Source organism: Mustela lutreola, chromosome 3, assembly GCF_030435805.1.
Source record: "Mustela lutreola isolate mMusLut2 chromosome 3, mMusLut2.pri, whole genome shotgun sequence".
Taxonomy (NCBI): domain Eukaryota; kingdom Metazoa; phylum Chordata; class Mammalia; order Carnivora; family Mustelidae; genus Mustela; species Mustela lutreola.
Window position 1 is genome coordinate 172990537 of NC_081292.1, and position 20776 is coordinate 173011312.

A 20776-nucleotide genomic window follows, 5' to 3' on the forward strand; every position below is an offset into this window, starting at 1 on the left:
AGCCTGATTCAGGGCTCAATTCCAGGACCCTGAGATTATGACCTTGAGCTGAAGGCAGAGGCTTAACCCACTGAGCCACCCAGGCACCCCGGTCATTCTTAAATAATAAAAAGTCCTTTGGTCTTTTTGAGGTCCAAAAAACAATCTCATTTTAGCAAATGTGGTAGGCAAAGTAACACCAACTACTTCCACAAAGATGCCCTAATCCCTGGAACCTGTGAATGTGTTTTGCTACATTTCAAGGGGGAATTAAGGTTTCTAGTCAGCTTCCCTCAAGCCCCCAGGGGGCCTGTGACTCCTGCAGGGTTAGCAGAGGTAGAAGCTGAAAGAAGATATAAGGGGCAGGAGAGATCATCCTTACCAAAGGCAGATATAGGACGATGCTTGCATCTTCTGGGTGGGACAGTCTCCCAGCAATAATTGTTTCTCTTCAACAGTGCTTTGTGGAATCCTCAATCAAAGTTACTCCTGCTGGGCCCTTGGGCAATCCTTGCCTCTGGCCAGGTGCTCCTTATCCCATCTTCACCCTCTGAGCCAGTGGTACATTCCAGCCTCTTTTGGCTGATGACCTCTGTCCTTTGCCAAGAAGCCTTTAAAGACAAGCCTTTTCCGACAACCCCAAGGTCAGATCATTCCACCATTCCTCTTGGCTCATAAGAACACTCTGGCATCCTCTCCCCTCTTCCATCAGGGATAAATGTGTGGTTTTCTCTCCATTGCTTATGTATCTTTGCTTGGCCATCAGCAGGGCAGTTCAAACCATAGCCCTTAATATTTTCAGGGAGGAAAAAAGTGCTTAAAATTCACTAATGTGGCTGATTTTATAATCCTGAGCTTCTGAACAATGGCCTGGATTCTTTCAACATTTTCTTATGACAAGCATTATGAACCACCTTTCTGTTCTTGCTTTTAGGGACTTTTCCTAAGTCCATTCTTAGTTAGCCAATATATGTTTATATAATATATCTATGGATAAGTTAGAAATAGTTTCACGCAGTAATATGGTTGCTGTTGTGGTAAAATGCAATGTTGGTAAGAACTTAGGAATCTTGAAATAATTTACATTTTTTCCTTAAGTAGTGTATTTTCAGAGCTATTTGCAAAGTGTGTGTTCTCTGAACATGTCCCCCAAACCTATACCCTTTCTGACTTTAGTATATGTGCTGCCGAAGCGAGCACTACCCTTTCTGACTTTAAATTCAATATCATTGCCTAGCTCTATAGACAAAAGAAACACCTTACAAGAACCCTCAACAAATTTCAAGTGACTTTAGCCACCACTTCCTCTCTTCCTTGCACATCTTGTCCAAGTTTAAAGTTCTCTAATGAGTGCAAAGGATTTATACATCATGAGAAAGTTTATTGTTGACGTCATTTATGATAGACTCTTAAATCCAGAGAACAAACCAGAGGGAGATTGGTAGGGGGAATGAGTGAAACAGGTGAAGGGGATTAAAAGGTACAAACTTCCATCTATAAAATAAATAAGACACAGAGATGAAAAGTACAGCATAAGGAATATAGTCAATAATATTTTAATATTGTTATATAGTGACAGATGGTAACTATACTTATCATGGTGAGCACTGAGTAATGCATAAAATTGTCAAGTCAATGTACTGTACATTTAAAAATAATATAACATTGTATGTTAATTATGCTTCAATAAAAAAATGTAACACCTCACCCCCAAAAAAGGGGAAAAAAGGAAAGCTTTAAGGATAAATTAAATGGTGTATTTTAGACCTAGGGCTTATAACTGAGTTAATTTGGGTAAATTTTTTGAGTTTTTATTCTACTCTTGGCACTCAGATTATTTTATATTTCAATAAAAACAAAGAGACAGCTTGGGTTTTGTGAGGAAGGAATTTGTGAAAAGGGCATGTCTTACTGACCAGTGAGTCCATTACATCATTTGTACACCTGCTATCTACAGGCGCTGTGTCGAGTGCCAGGACACAAAGGTAATCAACCCTGGCAGTCTTTCTGGCCTTGGAGAGATTTTCATATTGCAAAAGAGAAGGTCATGCTTTGAAATCTCAGAGTTGAGGATGGAGGAAGAGAGAAGACACAATGAACACCCAGAGAAGAGGCAAGAAGGACTTGAAGCCAAAATGGAGTCTAGACATGATATGGAAGGCACTAGAATCTGAAAATAAGTGAGGGTCTAAGGCTGGGAAAGTGTAATCAAAACAATGGGTGAAAAGAGGCTCTGTTCCACAAGACAGGAGTCTATACCCAAAGCAAAGGGGAAATTTTCTTATGAAATTTGGTCCAGCTCTCAATGAACACCTTCGGCCAAGTCATGTAAATGGAAAATGTGAAAGGGAAGTTCCTGTCCTCCTAAGCTCCTGTACAGCCTTTCTAAGCCTTAGTTTTTCTCATTTCTAAATCAGGAATAATAATACCTATATTATATACCTGTTGTGAGGATTTGATTTTATGTATATAAAATGGCCTGCATAGTGTCAGGAACTTAATAGCTGTGAATGTGTTGAGCAACTATTTTGCTCCTGTTGTTGTTATCACCTGTAAATAAAGCTAAGTGTCATAATTGTGGATCCCGTGGATTGGCTCTTTCAATCCTCATTTCACCCTCACTTTGGGATAACTTCCTGTTCCTGTGAAACTAGGAACTATATTTCCCAGACTTCTTTGCTTGTAGGGTCTTAATGCCAGATGAGATTCACCAGTTAGAGGCAATCACTTGAGATTTGAAAGATGAAAGGAAGAGGAGGCCATCTTCCAGTTGCTCCTTCTTTTGCAAATTTACTACATTAAGAGGGGCCTGAGGCATGGGCAGCAATGGTGGAAACAGCAGCTAGACCACCAGATCCCTGTGGGATTTTGACACCAACAAGTGGTAGCTCCTGATTTCCACTGCTCCAGCCCTGCTGGTGTCTTTGTAAGGATCTAAGTCCCATATTAAACCCATGTGTCTAAAGTACGTAGAGTAATGATTCCTGTTTCTAGAACTGAATCCTGACTTACTTAGAAGTGGATGTTTCATCTAAAGAAATCTCATATGTAAACTCCCATGAAGGACTTTATTTTGTACTACTGCTTCAAAATGGCTTAGATTTAAATCATGAGTTAATTCCCATGTTTAAACCAATTCAATGTTCTTCTTAATGCCATTTTCTTTGAGAACTGTTAACAAAATACAATTAAAGTGTTCTGGAACTTTTAAAAGTTAACTCCAAGTACCACACTGAAAGAGGCAGAGTATATTTTTTTATTATAACCCAGCCATTGTCTTTCTTTATACTTTCTTTGGTTGAGAGGAAAATGGTCCCTGAAATAACTTTGCCTCCTCATAACTGTTCTTCCTTCCTTTCTTAGTATCAAGAACCCCAATTTTTAGCTAGGGACACTACTATCCAGCTAAAATTTATTCCCACTCTCCCTTAAAGCCACACATAACCATAGGACTAAGTTTTGGTCAGTTAAATATAAGAAAAAGTGTTTTGTGTAATTTCTAAAAAGAGTCTTTAGAAGGAGGGTATAAACCCTCCTTTGCTCCTTCCTCCTTTCTGTTGGCTAGAGTTATGAATGTGATGACAGGAGCATTAACAGCCATCTTGGGTCATGAGGCATTATAGTAATCATGGCAGAATAGAAGAGAATGAACCCATTGCTTACAAAGCTGCTGTATAAGACTGGATTGTTTACCTCCAGATTCCTTTTACATCAGAAATAAACGAACAATCTCAAACCTTAAAAAAGTCATTGTTATTTTGTTTCTGTTTTGTTATTACATGTAGCCAAGCCTATTCCTAATTAATAATAAAGGAACAGCCAAACTTCTTCTTTTCCTATCAGCCATGGACTGTTTCTCAGTTTTTAAAAAATAGTGCATTCTCAAAAACTGCCTCATTACTAAGACACAGTAGGACATGCTGCTAAAAATGTTGATCTGGGTTTAAAATTAAAGACATGAAGTGATTTCACAGAGGCCAATTCCATGTACACAGCCGCAAAATTTGCAAGCCAGATGAATAACTCTGACTCACTCATATGGTTGAGTAAAAAGTAAGTCCTCAAGCATAGCTGATGATCCATTAGGGCTAGAGTTATTGATTCAGTGTGGCTGAATTTCAGGTTAAACTGTCTCTCTGTTGGTCATCATGTGACCACACCACAACTGACAGCACATCCAACGGTACAATCTGCTTTGCAGCTCTTTATTCCAGAGCCCATAGATCAGAGGGTTAAGACATTGGGCAAATGCAAAGACTCCAAAAAGCACCAGATTTAAAACAAAGAAAAACAACCCACACATCTTTCCCAAACCTATGAATATCAGGGTTGGTATCACATGTAAACCCATCTGCACTAAATGAATAAGGACTGTTTTCCTTGCTTTGATATTTGATCTATTAAAATGGCCAGCCCGTTTCCCTTCTTGGTAGATCAGAGAGTAACTTACAAGAATGATGGACAGAAGAAGGAAAAGGAAAACCATGCCAATGGCTCTGGCAGCAGAGCCATTCAAGATCACAGGGCAAAGGGGTTCAGATTTTAAAACAGCACCCTGAGGAGGGCTAGTACCCTCTATGAGGAATAAGCAAACATTCTTGAATATAATGATTATCCAAGACCCAGTAAGAACCCTATACTTAACTGAATCTACAAAGGCCAGAGATTTCAAAGGCCAGCAAATAGCCAGGTAAGTGTTGACAGCCATCAAGGCCAGGGTGAAGAGGATCCCTTCTCCAACACTTAGCTGGACCCCAAATACCACCCAGCACATCAGCACTGGACTATTGGCCAGCAGAGCCCGCATCCCTTGGAATACCACCCCCAGGCCACAGTAGGAGGAGATGCACAGCAAATGGTGACACAGGAGGATGTATCGGGCCTCTTTCTTCAGCTTCGAATTCTGTGATACTATTGTGACGATGATGATAGTGACAGATGTGGCAAAGAAGAAGGCAACAGTGTACACAGAGGCCTTCACCGTTGCTTCCAGCCTCAGCCAATCTGATATGTTGCAGTGCTCAGAAGACAAGTTCATGATCTTTCAGGGCAACTTGGCTCCTGCAGGATTAAAGAAAAAGGAAGAGTGAATCTTAAAGCTTCTGGTGTGGTTTTCCAGCTCTGTGATCTAGCAGAAATTGCAAGGAATACATTACACCTTTTTCTGTATAGAAGACAACAACTTCAGACAGCATCGACATGAATCAAAGAAACTGGAGAAATCTTCTGGGCTCTTCACTTCATTTCAAGAGAGGAGCACGTACTCCAACCATACAAAAGGAAAGTTTGAAAGATGTACTCTCAGGAGTCAGCAAATTGCTCAAAATCAGGTCAAGGTTTTATTCTTTGTGCATCCTTTTCCAACTTTGATTATGAGAACTTTTTCGACTCAGAGCCACAGCTGATGAACCCAAGTACTTGTTAACACTTAACGCATGCAAGGGTCTGGGGAAGACATTAGGGCAAGAGCTGTAAGGAATATGGGGAAGCCATTGATGCAGAGTCCTGAATTCATTTGGGTCCATAAGACATGACAAGGATATTAACAAAATGACAGCAGTTACAGGTAACATTTACCCAGTACTTTCTAGGGATCAAAACTGTTTTTAGAGCATATTCCTCACCAGCTCTGGGGCATGTTTTATTTTCCACAAAGTGGTTTTATTATGCACTTTTTACAGATGGGGAAATAGACCTAAAGAGGCTAAGTAACCTGCTTGGGGCCATATGGTTTTTGGGTAGAGGGGCCAGGATGTGAATTTCAGAGTACAACTCCAGAACCCACTCTCACAACCATTATAAGAATGTTCATGTCAAATGCAAGGTCAAATAAATGCATGCTATGAGTTCTTCTTTGGCCAGTGTCATTGGCTTTCAATGTCAGCTGGACCCCATTTGTAGAAATACTGTTTCTGTTGTTAAGCTGGAAGACGTGTGCACCTCCAGGAAGGTTCTGGGATCTTGGGATTACTGAGGGACTGTGACCACTGAAATGGTAGTAGACACACTAGATCTCCTCAAGCAGAAACAGTGGTAAGTGGCTGTGTGTTGCAGCCTGGCGATCGTCCAAATCTCAGGATCACTGTCTCTGAAAGTCTACTGTAGAGATGCCAACCTTTGCCTCCCACTATGGCTTTACTCATTCCTCATCACCTTTTGCATCACCTCCCTCATCAGAGTTGATTGGAACTAGGGGTACACATCTGACACTGAGCTGAATCCACCACTGTCTGCCTCTTAAAAATCTGACTGAAGAATGACTGAAAATCTGACTCAAGAGAACGGAGTTTGAGTGTGATGTTGAGTGATTGGCCTGCCAGTCATGTTGGCTCGTAGGTGAGTAGAAGAAAGTGATCGAGAAAGGTAAGAGAGAACCAGAGGGAACCACAGAGTCCCTGCAAGGCTCCAAAAGCCCTTGCAAGGCAGAGAGAGAACAGCATGGGCTCCTGAATTTCTGATTCTGCTGAGATGCTCTGAATTTTCTGTGCTGGGGTTCTAAAAATATAACACACCCCTCCATTATTTAAGTTAGCTTAAATAGGTTTCCCTCTACTACTTTAGGTCAGCCACTAGCATTGAAAGGATATAGAGTGGACCCTGAAGAGGCCCAGTATATCATATGGATTTCCTAAAAAGTGTATCACCATGGAGACAGCTGCTGCAGCTTGCCAAGAATCTGAGATGCCATAACTCCTTATGAAATTCTTTGCCCAAGGCATCTGTTCTCCCCCTGCATATTGTGTTGTCACCCTTTGTGGAGAATTTCTCCTGTTTAGATGGATTTTTGTGCCATTGTTGTGCAGTCAAACTCCATGCGTTTATTCTTCTCTCTCCAGCCCCCAGAGAGGAATAGAAATGGGAATAGTCATTGTCATTGTCAAACTCAATCATCACGCTTTATTTTAGATTTTTGGTCAAAATCTTATACCAGAACCCTTCAATAATCAACAGAAAAATGCTTATCCACAGGGCACACTCCTGTAACTGTCCTCAAGGCACCACCATAGACACCAAGGGCCCCAGTGAAGATGGCAGACAGACCCTGGTAAGTTAGAACTCTGCCCTGCCTGGTGGAGTCATAAGAACTGGGCTTTAAGCCTAGGTCTGTGGCCAATTAGGAATGTGATTGTGGATATCAAAGTCACTTTGCTTCTCTGGTCCTTGGTTGCTTACATCATAGTCATGCGGGATTACGTTCCACATCTTTTCTATCTACAGAGTCATCCTCACTGACATCCTCAAGAGCCAAATCTTAACTTGGGCCAGGAGATTCTGGGCTTTTTCCTTATTCTTGAGACAAGATTGGCCCTGCCTTGATTCAGAATGTCCCCATCTTATCCTCCATGGCTGAGCTTGAATAGAACTGCCAGCTCTCTAGGACAGGGCCTGCCTTGTCCTGCTAGGTCCCCTCTCGGACCTGAAACCCAGTCACTGAGTCCCTGAATTAGAAGGCCACTGCTGGCAGGCTACACAATTGTGACAGCCTGCCTGTCTGCCTGGGCCTCCCAACAATGCTTATTCCCGAGCTCACTGTTGCTGGGTTTGACCCAGCTGATGGGCTATGCTCCTGCATTATTCGGTCTTGCTTCCCATCCCCCATTCTGCCCAGAACCTCAGTCATGTCTTCAGCTTCCTTGTTGGATTCCTCTTTTTTGCTCAGCAGGGTTTCCCTGCTCCTGCCTGTCCCCCACCCCCATCATTCCTACACACCTGTCTGGCTCTTTCACAGCACATTCCCAAAAGCAATGAGTGGGGCTTGGCCTTGTTGTGTTCTACAACTTGTAATCCTACACAGAGCATCAGAGACTCCCATTGCGCTTCCTTTGAAAAAATTTTTTACAAGCTTCTTTTCTCCCAAATTACTGTAGCTACAACTATAATAAACCCCTCTATTTCCAGATCTAATACACGCTTTCAGGCAACTGGTTTTTGTGGCTTTCTAGTATGTTTAACAGACTGATCGATATAGCACATCGTCGCATCATTCTACTCTACCGATCTTCACTGCACATTGAAACACACGATGCATATCCTAAGCGGTGAGCTAACCAGGTGGTAAAACACAGGTGCTGACATGCAGAAGCCTCTCACCCAACAGAAGAAACAGAATACTATATAACTAGGTAATAATAACCAGAAACAACATGTAGTTTCACTCAACCTGCCAAATGAGCAAGAAAGTTGGGTGTCTCCAGCAGGGTTGAGGGGTTGTTCAGAATAGAAAGGGTCATGGAGTCAGTGAGAGAAAACTTCTTGGAAGAGCTGAGACTCAAACCTAGCCTTTCAAGGCTGAAAACGAAGAAAGCAGGACCCAGGGTGAGGTGGATAGAGACGAGGAGAGGTCCAGATTGCAAGCAACAGAAAATGGGAAGAGCCAGGCTGGGGCAAAACCTGGGAGTTTCAGGAGAGATGAGCAGATCCAGTTTGGGGGACTGAGGGCTTATTCAGAGGACTAAGGACAAAGTCCAGGACCAGATTTGGGGGACCTTCATTCCATTCCAAGAGTAAAAATTCACTTTGCACTCAATAAGGAGCCTTGCATGATTAAAATTAGGAGCAGCCATGCGACAGGTTAAGAGGACACATAAGATGCCCACCCTTGCCTGCACAGTGGGGTCTGATAGGAGCTCTACAGAGCAGGAAGCCTGGCACAGGACAAATGCACACAGTGAAGACACTACTACCATAGCAAGTGGCTTAGAATTCTTCTTGCGGACATAAAATCGCCGGGAGAGTTGCAAATCTGCAAAATCAACGAAGGCAAGTTTTATCGCCTTTAATTTATTTATGAGAACTCAGAAAGATGAGTTATTTATTCAGGATCATGCCGCCAGACAGAATTTCCCATTCTTCAAATACATATTCCTTCTCAGAGGTATATTTGCCTAACAAGAGCTCATGGCGGGCGCCTGGGTGGCTCAGTGGGTTAAGCCGCTGCCTTCGGCTCAGGTCATGATCCCAGGGTCCTGGGATCGAGTCCCGCATCGGGCTCTCTGCTCAGCAGGGAGCCTGCTTCTCTCTCTCTCTCTCTCTGCCTACCTCTCAGTCTACTTGTGATCTCTCTCTGTAAAATGAATAAATAAAATCTTTAAAAAAAAAAGAGCTCATGGCAACAAAAGCCATATAAGAAGTCCCCTTCTATATGTCTTATCTCTACTCATGGTTCATTCCTAGAGTCTTTTTCTTTGGAAATTGTAAAATGGAAATACCTATTTTCCTCCAGCCCTAAAGCTTCCTTTGGCTTCAGCTCTGAAAGAAAACCCTGGAGCTAAGAATCACATTTGTTCCACAACTGCTGTGATGAAATCAGAAGCAGCTGCCACCACTCCCTACAAAATTCCTGCTGGAAGCATGGTGGGGGGCGGTGGTGGGATGGGCGCCTAATATAAGCAGGGAAACAATGGGTTCCAAAGAGTCCGACTTATGGCAAACCCCTGAGGGCAACATGCTACCCTTGGTGGGAAACTGAATATATGAACACCTATGGTCAACCCATGTATAAAAATTAAATGCTGATCCACAGCCCGTAGCAACCTGCCAGGAAACCAAGCCCCCGCCCACAGTAACAGGTGTCTCTTGTGACCGTCCAGGTAGCCAGACAACAGCCTCTGTAATAACTGACCCCAAACAGTCAGGACTTTATTAATGATTGGAAGCTTCCCTAATTCTTGTCCCTGCTTCCAACTTAGGACCATCCAGAGAGAGTCAAATATGTCCCCCCACCCAGTCACAAAGACACCCCACTTCTCATTAGCCCTCCTCCAGCTTCCCCAGGCTCCCATCAGGGCACACCTGTAGCCTCCCATGTCCACACTAAGCTCCCCCATTCCTCTGCAGGAAGAGACTTTGTTAAAAAGCAAGTGACTGGGGTTCACTCCCTTGCTCTCGCAACCTCTGACTAGGTGGCCTTGGTTTTGCTCATCTGATCGGTCTTTGCTCGTCTTCAGATGGTATGAAAAGAAGGTGCTAGGGGCCCTCCAATAGCATGTGTACTTGGAGCCATTTCCCCAGGGAGCTAATGAATGGGTGGCAGCACATTCTTCTTCTCCAGCTTGTGCCCCCATGCTAGTTCACAGCAGGGTCCAGGGAGAGAGATACCTTCCACAGAAGGGCACTGCCTACCTTGTGAGTCCAGGGTCACTGAGCTGGGCGATCTCCCCCACTCTTACCTCTGAGGGCAACCATTCCTGAACAGACACCCCACTTTCAAAGAAAACCAAGAGAACGTTGGATGGTTGCTAATGTGAGGGAAGAATCTGGAAGGGAGATAGGAAGAGGGTAAAGACACAAACAGAATATAACGGTAGATATCCATGCTGACTGCTCACTATGAGATGGCTCTGGGGGGAGCTAGCTGACTTCTTTAATCTGCACACCAAGCCCAATAAGGAGGCACAATCTTTTTTCACATTTTTCCCAAAAGAAAAATGAGATATAGAGATGGGAAGGAAGCCATTCAGGGTTAATGAGCTGGTGACAGTAATACTGGAGCTTGGACCAGGCAGTCCACCTGCAGCGGTCATTCTCTAAACCCCCGAGGCCAGGTGCCCCACATCAGGGAAGGACGATACCTAAAGCTTGTGACAGACTCCCCACAACTTCCTCTCAGGGTGTTGCTGCTTAATGGTGAAGTCTGGCTTCCAACCTAATTCTTCTGATTTCTGAAATGACATTTGGCTATTGTTTGTTGAGTTTTTTCTCAACAAGACCTTACTGGTGCAGGTGAATTGAATTCTTCTTTAAAAAGAAAAAAAGACTTAGGTATTATGGTCTGAATCATGCCCTTTCCAAAATTCACATGTCGAAACCCTAACCCCCAGAACTTCAGAATGGGATTGTATTTGGAGACAGAGTCTTTAAAGAGGTGATTAAGTTCAAATGGGGCCATTATGGTGGGCTGTAATTTCATCTGACTGGTGCCCTTACATCTTTATAAGAAAGGGAGATTTGGACACACACAGACCCTACAGATGTATATGCGCAGAGAAAAGACCATGTGAAGAGGCAGCGAAGGGGCGACCACAGAGAAAACCAACCCTGCTGACCCCTTGATCATGGACTCCCAGCGTCCCAAACTGTGAGGAAATACATTTCCGTGGTTTAAGCCACTTTGTCTGTGGTATTTTGTTTCGGCAGCCAGAGCAGACTGTTCCAGCAGGAAAAAGCAGCTCCTAGCGACCAGCTTCCAGCTCACTGAGAAGGGCTCAGACTCTCCCATGGGTCCACCCAGGCTCTCCCCAGAACCTCCACCTGGGAATTTCTGAAGGAAGGAAGATCTCTGAGAGGAAGGAGGGCCTTTCCTTCTTGGGTGCTCATGGTCTGTTGAGTAGTGTGGGCCAGGCTTTGGGCCAGTATCTGACTATACCGCCAGTGGAAAGGACCATCAGCTGAAAACAAAGCTCAGAAATGATTTCAAATGCTCTGTGGCTGCCGGCAGAAGGCCAATGAGAAGAAGTGGCTACTCAAAGAATTGCTCTTAAAACCCTCCCTGGATGATCAGATCTCCTCTCCTACAATAAACATGCCCTCCTCCTCTCTTTAAACATGTCCTCCCCTCTGCTCTAATCGTGATCTTACTTCTTTGGTTATTTTTTTAAAAATCACTCCTGTCTGGGAAGCTTTGGTGATCTCCTCTGTTATTCTCCTCAAAGCAGGCAGGAAGGAAGGGAGGAAACCGGTGTCTGTCGAGCACCAGTCACTTGATATCAAGAAAGAGCACATAGTAAATATTAGCCGTGATTGTTGATCATCTGAGAACAGCTCACAGAGGTGATGTGGGAACTAGATGAGATACAAAGGCTCTGTAGGTGTATCCTGTGATTTCTGAAGGCAGCAAAATCACACATCTTTCAGAGTGCTTTTTCAGGCAGTTAACTTTTTGAGTTTGAACTCACTTTTTTATTTATAGAGGGAAATTCTCCAGCTTCCTTCCCCACTCTTTTTCTGACCAAAATTTTTATCTACAGGTGTTCTTCTAAGCACTCATAGGATTCATTAATCCAGAGACCTGACACCTTGCTTTACAAAAACCTTGCCTTTTCTGAGCTACTTAATGTGTAAAAACACACGTCTTAAAAAACAATGCACTTGCGCATGTTTACTTGAGGTTTTGAAACACAAGGCTGCCCATGAACAAGGGTAGCCACGTGAAACAAATCCCCAAACCTGGAATACAAATAAATATTCAAGGAGAAAGTATTGAAAAGAAGGTAGCTCATAAGAACAGTGACAAAGCTCTTTTCATTCTATATTAAATAATAGTAACTGTGTGTGATCTAACCTTACAGTAACAACGATAACAAAAAAGGACACAATTTAATGACACATTTCACTGTGCTAGATGTATCTGCAGATATAAATAGACAAAAGAGCCATACCAGGATTTCAGAAAAACATTGTACAATAATACTACCTGTAATGATATCATAGACAACAAACAACATTTCCATTAATCTTCATATGAGCTTAAATAATTAATTTATATTATATCACCAGCACACTGCCTAAAATAAGAGTCATTCAATTCTGCTTAGATGGACCTCTCTGCACTGGCGTGGACTAACTATGAACAAAAGTAGTGGTCTCAACACATAGACATGTATTCACTCCGCTGGTGAATTTCAGCTCGAGGTATCATCCAATTTTCGAAAGTTCATGTTTCACCACTTTGCTTTTGTCAAAGACCTATACTGGTTCCTGTTTTCACTAATTAAAAAAATGACAAAAAAAGCCACAATAGCCTTCCACAGTTGTTGGAGCCAGGATGGAGGCAGCATGCACCCCAAGCGGCAAGAGACCCTCCCCTCACCCCATGTCCTTCCCCAGGACCATGCTCAGCATCTCAGCTCTAGACTGCCAGACTTTTGAACTATGCCTATGAGCCTCACCTCAATTTATTTTGTGCAGCCACTAGGTCCTATGAGATCAGAAAAGTCTATGGGAGTTGATATTGGGATCTGGGAATGTTCACAAATTTCTCCATATAAATAAATGGTAATTGCTTCTTTGCTTTATGCCATTTTGGCTTATAAAATGTTTTCATGGGGGGAGGGGGGCACCTAGGTGGTTCAATTGGTTAAGCAGCTATCTTGATTTTGGCTCATGTCATGTTCTCAGGGCCATGAGATCCAGCTCCTCATTGGGCTCCATGCTCAGTTGTAGGGTCTGCTTGAGATTCTCTCTCCCCCCTCTCTCTTCTCCTCTGCCTGTTTGCACTCTCTCTCTCTCTAATAAATAATAAAATCTTTAAAAAAAAAAAAGAAAAGAAAAAAAAAAAAAAGGAGACATCTCGGTGGCTCAGTTGGTTAAGGGTCAGCCTTTGGCTCAGGTCATGATCCCAGGGTCCTGGGATCCTGCCTCAACAGACCCCACCAGTCTCCTTGCTCAGGGAGGAGCCTGTTTCTCCCTCTGCTTGCTGTTCCCCACTTCTTGTGCTCTCTTTCTCTCTGACAAATAAACAAATAAAATCAAATTTAAAAAAAAAAAAAGGTCTCATGGGAACACTTTAATTTCAGATAGCAGGATAAACCCTGCACATGTGTGCCCACCAGTGTGGATCTAAGAGTTGCAGACCCATCAGTATCCAAAACACACCAAGAAGTTTCTGACATCAGGGAGCTTACACAGTCAGAGCCCCTGACACTAACCTAGAAGTCAATAGACAGATGGTATTTTTCTCCCTTCCTCCCTATCTCTCCAGCCACCAAAAGTCAATATGATGTCTATAAACCACAAAAAGCAAACAATGTTCTATATGTTGCTAAGCATGTGATTCACTGTGAATGCTATTTCCCAGAATTTGAGAGGATTTTGTCTCTGGTCTCTTGGTTTTGCATTTCTTCTTGAAATACGCTGAAGCTATTTGATTTGCTTTGCTTTAAAGATTTCTTTCCTTCTTTATTTGTCAGGGAGAGAGAGAGAGAGGAAACAAGAGAGAGCCACCCAGGCATTCCTGAAACTATTTTAATGTTACATTATTGAATTTATTAAGTTTTTCAAAAATTAATTTACCTGTGTATCACTTTAACATTATTAAAGCTTATAAGTCAACAATAGTTGCCAACATAGTGAATTGTGCGTTTTGCTGGCAGGAAATCCTCTATACTATAGTCAGTGGATTTCTTTCTTGCACAATTAAAATAGTTGACCCATCCCAAGCAACAGCACACACGCTTTCTGCCTCAGCAGACCCCACCTGGCTTTAGCCATAAACCAAATATTTTATCAGTACATTCTTCGCAAATCTGAAATCAGCAGATTCCATGAAACTCTTTAGCTTTCTCTCTCTGACTCAGCATTGGGGATTGCTGTAACTTTCTGTCAGATTTAATTCTAATTCCCCCAATTAAGGTACAATGTAATTATAGCTATTCTTATTAACCTTTTTTACAGGCTGTTATTTGTTTCACTGGATGAAAAAGAACCCCCTTGGTTTTGAAATCCACGTATAATATACATTGCTTGTCAAGTACTCTTATCTGTAGTAGGTACCTTTGAGTAATATAAATTATACTTGATTATATATGTCATGCAAAGTCGATTCTCTTTATCTGAAAACTCTGATTTATAATAGAATGTAAAACCCATGGAATGCCTTAACTTTTGCCTTCTCTGTAAATTTTTACTTAGCACATAGTTGATTATTAACTTGAACTTTTACTTAACTATTATATAATTAATTTATCTCAGTTTTCAGAATCCTGTATATTTACAAAGTTTCTTTGCAGGGATATAAGCCTCTGACCATAGCAGAGTCTATTACCATATGGATAGACTAGCATTTTTCCATAGGAAAGTCCACTTATGCCAAGTTATTAAAGTTCTTGATTATTTTTGTTAGCATTTGTATTGGCCTTTTAAAAATGGCAAAGAATTTTGAATCATATTTATAGAGCAAATGGCTATGTCACTATTTATCTTTGTGCTAATCTTAAAGTATGACCATTATATTTATGTGTTTATTTAATGGACTTATTCCCAAATAAGAAGCATATTATTATTATTAATGTTATTTGGCAAACATTGTTTATAACTATATTTTGTATTTTTCAATAGAAATTACATTGTAAATATTGGTGAAAAAAATATTAATGTTGAAAACCTCAGCTGTGTTATCATCCAACCACTTTTGAAAGATCAAAAAAATGAATAATCAGAATTTTAAAATTCATGTCCATATCCCATTTTCTCCATTCATACATTCACTCATTTATTCATTCATTCAATAACTATGTATCGTGTACCCACCTTGTGTCAAGCACTGTGCTAAATGCTGAGCCTGTGGAGATGAATGAGATAAGGGTTCTGTTTTCAAGAAACTTACTTCATTGGGGGAGGGAGAAATATATATCTTTCTTTCTTTCTTTCTTTCCTTCTTTACAATTTTGAAAGCTAGTTTCTTCTAACAATTAGACCAAAATGCACTCAGAATCTAGTTTACCTGTCTGATTATATTCTCTCTCTCTCTTTTTTTCTTTTCAGTTTCTGGTCTCTTCTGATTTGTTTAGTGTATATTTCTCTGGGGTCATTGTTATTATTTTATCATTTTGTTCTCTTGTTCGTTTATTCTTCTCTGGACAGAATGACAAGATGGAAAAACTCACCCCAAAAAAGAGAACAAGAGGCAATCCTGTCTGCCAGGGACATAATTAGTATGGGTATAAGTAAGATGTTGGAATTAGAGTTCAGAATATGATTATAAAGATACAAAACTGGGCTTGGAAAAAGCATAGATGGCACTAGATAATCCCTTTCTGGAGAAATTAAAAAATTAAAATCAGGGCGCCTGGGTGGCTCAGTGGGTTGGGCCACTGCCTTTGGCTCGGGTCGTGGTCTCGGAGTCCTGGGATCGAGCCCCACAATGGGCTCTCTGCTCAGCGGGGAGCCTGCTTCCTCCTCTCTCTCTGCCTGCCTCTCTGCCTGCTTGTGATCTCTGTCTGTCAAATAAATAAATAAAATCTTTAAAAAAAAATAAAAATAAAAATTAAAAATTAAAAATTAAAAATTAAAATCTAATCAAGTTGAAATCTAAAGATATTAGTGAGATGCAATAAAAAATGGAGGCTCTAACTTCTAGGATAATTGAGGCAGAAGAGAGAATTAGTGATAAAGAAGACCAAATGATGGTAGAATAAAGAAGCTGGGGAAAAGAGAGATAAACAACTACTGGATCACGAGGGGAGAATTCAAGAGATAAGAGATACTATAAAGTGAAACAATATTAGAATAATTGGGGTCCCAGAAGAAGAGGAAAGAGAGGAGCAGAAGGTATATTGGAGCAAACTATAGCAGAGAACTTCCCCAATCTGGGGGAAGGAAACAGGCACTCAAGCCCAGGAGACACAGAGAGTTCCCTCCTTAAAAACGATAAAAATAGGTCAACACCTCAACATACAATAGTGAATCTTGGAAATCTCAAAGACAAAGAGAAAATCCTAAAAGCATCTCAGGACAAGAGGTCCTTAACCTACAAGGGTAGAAACATAAGACTGGAAACAGACGAAGCCACAGAGACCTGGCAGGCCAGAAAGGACTAGCATAATATATTCAGGGTGTTAAATGAGAAAAATATACAGCCAGGGATACTTTATCCAGCAAGTCAATCATGCAGAATGAAAGGAGAGATAAAGAGCTTCCAGGACAAACAGAAACTAAAAGAATTTATGATCACGAAGCCAGCCCTGCAAGAAATGTTAAAGGATTAGACAAAGGTGATTTTTTTTTTTTTCCTCTGTATCCCAATAAGAGGATCGGGGAAGTTATTCTTTTTCTTGCATGAAAAACCCAGTGGGAGATAGGGGTACAATTGTTGATGTACACATCCCAGTGGTATGTACCCCACAAATAAATATTTGTGTCACTCTGATCTTGTGAGACTAGTTTCCATACTCAAATAACCTTCCAATAAAATTATAATTTTTTTTACCATCCTTTTCACCACCTCTTGGCCACTTAAACTATCTGCATCCATGGGCTCAGGCTCCCACTAAGTCCACTAAAGAATCAGGCTTACATCATGGTTATTGCCATTGTTATTGCCAATGTTACCTAACCTGAGCATCTACCTTGTTTCAGATTTTCAGACTGCCCTGATCTTAAAAGTGTAATTGTCACTTAGTCTATGTCTTGAATTCCTAAATGTCTGGTCACAAAACATTGAATATTATTTCTGGCTGATCCAGGACTGGAGCTTCATGAGGACATTTGCTCTTTCAGAGTTGTTAGAGTGGTACCTGGACCCCAAAGAAATCTGACCTGGTCAGAAGGTAAGTGTTCTTACTGAAGGAAGAACAGACTTCAGACAGAGGACCATTGGTAATAAAAAGAGATGAGCCAAAAATGAGTGGGGACCTGTAGGGGACTTCAGTTTGTGTGACCAGAGCAGTAAGAATTTATATAACCAAGAAGGGGTGTGTTATCTCTAGGTGGTCCTCCCAATAATTATGCATCCTATTTTAACACTTGGAGATGGTTTGCTTGTAAGATTAAGATGCCTCTTTATATAACATCAGGAGTGAATAATTTGATTCTGGAAATGTAATCTATGGAAACCACTGAGTGTACTTACAGTTCAACAGAAAGGTATTAAAATAACAGCTGAAAATAGAAGGATGCTTGTTCCCTTGGAAGCAATGAAAAGCAAATAGTAAGAAGTTAATAATGTATCACCATTGAAGAAACAATGAGGCCCCAATTAATGTAATATCCTGATCTACTTAATAAGCATATCCCACAAGCTGAGAGATACTCAGCCATGGTATTTTTTTTTCTGCTGTGTGATAGAGTTGTGTGAGGTGTCTATAGTTAGTTAAATGGAGAAGTAAGGCATTTGTGGAGCTCAAAATCTTTTAGGAAAGATAGATGTCTAAGCAAATAGTTTCAATTCTATGATTTAAGTGCTTTAATTCAAAGTGCCATGGAAATCAGAGGAGGGAGTCTAATCTTCCTAGAAGAGTCAGAGAAAACTTCTCATTGGGACAATGTTCTAAAAAAATAAGGAACATTCATCCATCCAGCTGGCCAGCCTCCTATTTATCCATTTATTAGGTATGTGTTGAGTACCTCTGACTGTTCTAGATGCTGTGGATGCCCACTGAACAAGACAAACCAAGTCCTTCTTTGAGTGGGGTTGCCATTCTGGTGGGGTACAGATGATGTTACCAAGAGAAACACAGAATGTCTCCTTAAAACCATCCAAAATCAACCTTCAGATCTCATTTCTTCTCCCACGGGTATTTTCCTACTGAGACCAGAGTGCCTTGACCACTTAAACTGGAACATTTCCATCCTTTGTTTAAGTATAATTCTCATCATGAAACCAAAATATCAATTGACTGTTTACCATTACAATGGGATCATTCCAGAAGTGCATGATTAGATAAAATCAGGTTTTTGAAAATGCAGAATGGAGAATCAATTTCAAGCAGAAATAATATTGAGAAACATGAGAACTCCTTACCTTACATTACCAGTAGAGGTCTTTTATGCCCGTGGAAAAATGGGTTCTCTTTTCTAGGAAAAAAGTATATGGAAGACCAGCAGGAGTTCCTCCGAGAATCCTGGGAAGAACTCCCAATACCCAGCTTTAATGGAAGTGAATCAAGCGAAGTCTCTCACTTCACATTCTCCCAGGCGCCTGAGTCTTCAGATCTAGGGCTCCTTCTGGGCTGGCTGCAACAAGTGTCACCCTATGATTCCCAGTGCAGAGAGCTGCAGGACCTCAGAGAAAGCGGGGATTTTTTTGTGGTAACCACTTCCTGAAAGAACACTCCACGTCTTCTGTCCAAGAGGGAAGTGGAGGAACCAAAGGCCTCCCCTCTTTCACCCCTTCTGGGGTTGGAACCCACTTCATGGTGTTTGAAGGTGACAAGAGAAAGCACTTCCAGAGAAAGCTAAAAAGCTTCTCTACCCCAGCATAAGGGAAACATTCAAGCCACTGGAAGTGGCAGTTTTGAGCCAGACTAGCCTTCAAAAATCTCATGTTACATCTATAGAAATGACCACAATTTCGTAACAGAGGCAAGAGAACTGCAGTTAGAAGCTTCTGCAAGGCACAGTTGGTTCCATTCTGAAAATTCATATTTCCTGTTTGCCAACATGTCTGCTTTAAGTCTCTCAAGCTGCTAATTACACTGCAAGTGTTACACACCGACTTCTCCTCATATTTATAGCCTCATTTCTTTTTAAAGTTATTCAAGTAATATGTTTGTTGTCAAAAACATAAAATAACAGATAGGCATAACTAAGAAAAATCAAAATCCCCCATAACTCCACTTGAATATAAGCACTGTGGGCACTTTGCAGTACATCCTTCCAGCCTTTTTTCTGTGGTGAGAATGAGCTTCTCAACATCCATTCCACCCCATCCCATTGTAGAACATCCATGCAGATCTCTTGGGATTTACCCCATATCTACCTCCATTATGGAGCCTGATTTGGCTAAACTAAATTACGATAATCCTAGGCCCTTGCCACGGTGTTTGTTTCAGGGATCAGCACCTAATCCAGACCTAAGCCAATACAATACATTTGACCACCAAGAAAGGCACTTGATCAAGATGGTCCAATCAGAGCAAAGCCCAGGCTCCCCCAAAAGGTAAAGAGAGAGACACTCATCCCTTCTCTGTGTTTGGACAACAGGAAGCTGTTGGTGGCCAGCTTGCCAACACAACACAGACCCACTTTCAGCAGAGGCAAATGCTTCAGAAGGCAGAAAAGAGATATAAAAAAAAATTAGGTTTTTAAGGAACTTTCAGAGTTGCTAAATTGAGATAACACCAAAACCTATCTTATGTCTGGAGCTTCTACTTATATGAGCAAATTCATTTGCTTGTTGAAGTCAGTTTAAATTGAATTTTCTATTACTTGTAACTTGCATCTTAAATGACTCATAGAGATATTTTTATTAGGATGAGGCTATATTGCACACATTGTTTATAACTTCCTGCTTAAAAATATATAATAACCACCCTTTCTTTTTAAGATAAATATACTTTTACAAAATCATTAATTGCACTTGTCTACTGCAAATCATTTCACAGCATGCCATGTGCCTTTTATCTTGGATATAGTATTGTTTTTTTTTACCGTTCTGAACTTTTAAATTTTAGTTAAATCAGTAAGTCTTTCTCTTTATTTTTACTACCCTTTTTGTGTCATTCTCTAACCTGAGGACTCACAGTCATCTTGGGTCAGCCTTTACTAGTGAAGATGACCTGATGGCAACAGCAACAAATCAAGGTTGGGATGCTTGAGACTCGAGATTTTGGGAAGCAACCTGGGCTTGTCTGAACCCCAACAACCCTGGTAGCTTCTCTCCAGCTTCCCTAAAATGAAGTATGTTTTGTGATTAAATTATGGCCAGTGGGATAAGAACAGATGTGACGTATGCAACCTCCCGGCTGTGCTCTTAGCAAGGGAAATGCCTTCCCCTGGATTTCACTTCCTCCTTGGGTTGGAGTGAAGAAATGGGGATAATCTTGTAGATAAGCAAGATACCTGGGGATGACAGCCTAATGACCCGGAAGGAGCTTGTGTCACTGAAGTGTAGAAAGTCCATACCTCCTAGACTACTTTTAAATGGATTGTTCCTTTCCATTTCACTCCATAAACTTCTCTCTTGTGGGAGCCACTGTTATTTTGGGATTTTATTAAAGAGCCAAACCTGTATCCTAACTAAAAGAGTATCATGTGATTCCATTTTACACACACACACACACACACACACACACACCGCCATAAGAAAAGATAAAGAAAATGATTGTTAATGTTAATTAATTCAGGGAATGGTACTATAGGA

At 41.2% G+C, this 20776-nt stretch overlaps 1 protein-coding gene across 3 annotated transcripts; it reads right to left on the reverse strand.

Moving 5' to 3' along the window:
- Positions 1-1212: 1212 nt before the first annotated feature.
- On the reverse strand, positions 1213-18876 carry LOC131827356 (delta-type opioid receptor-like). 3 transcript variants are annotated; one of them, XM_059167781.1, is made up of 3 exons: positions 18437-18876; positions 10149-10235; positions 1213-5040 (listed from the first exon to the last, which is right to left on the reverse strand). In XM_059167781.1, the coding sequence occupies exon 3, from the start codon at positions 5015-5017 to the stop codon at positions 4103-4105; it is 915 nt and encodes a 304-aa protein (XP_059023764.1). In that variant the 5' UTR covers positions 5018-5040; positions 10149-10235; positions 18437-18876; the 3' UTR covers positions 1213-4102. The 3 variants fall into 3 exon arrangements, with proteins under 3 accessions (XP_059023764.1, XP_059023763.1, XP_059023762.1); XM_059167780.1 differs by having other exon boundaries at positions 10102-10235; positions 18437-18875; XM_059167779.1 differs by lacking the exon at positions 10149-10235 and having other exon boundaries at positions 1214-5040; positions 18437-18873.
- Positions 18877-20776: the final 1900 nt, after the last annotated feature.

What these genes read in the sequence shown, in the direction of transcription:
- LOC131827356 (XM_059167781.1), bottom strand. Translation starts at nt 5,017, where the DNA reads ATGAACTTGTCTTCTGAGCACTGCAACATATCAGATTGGCTGAGGCTG.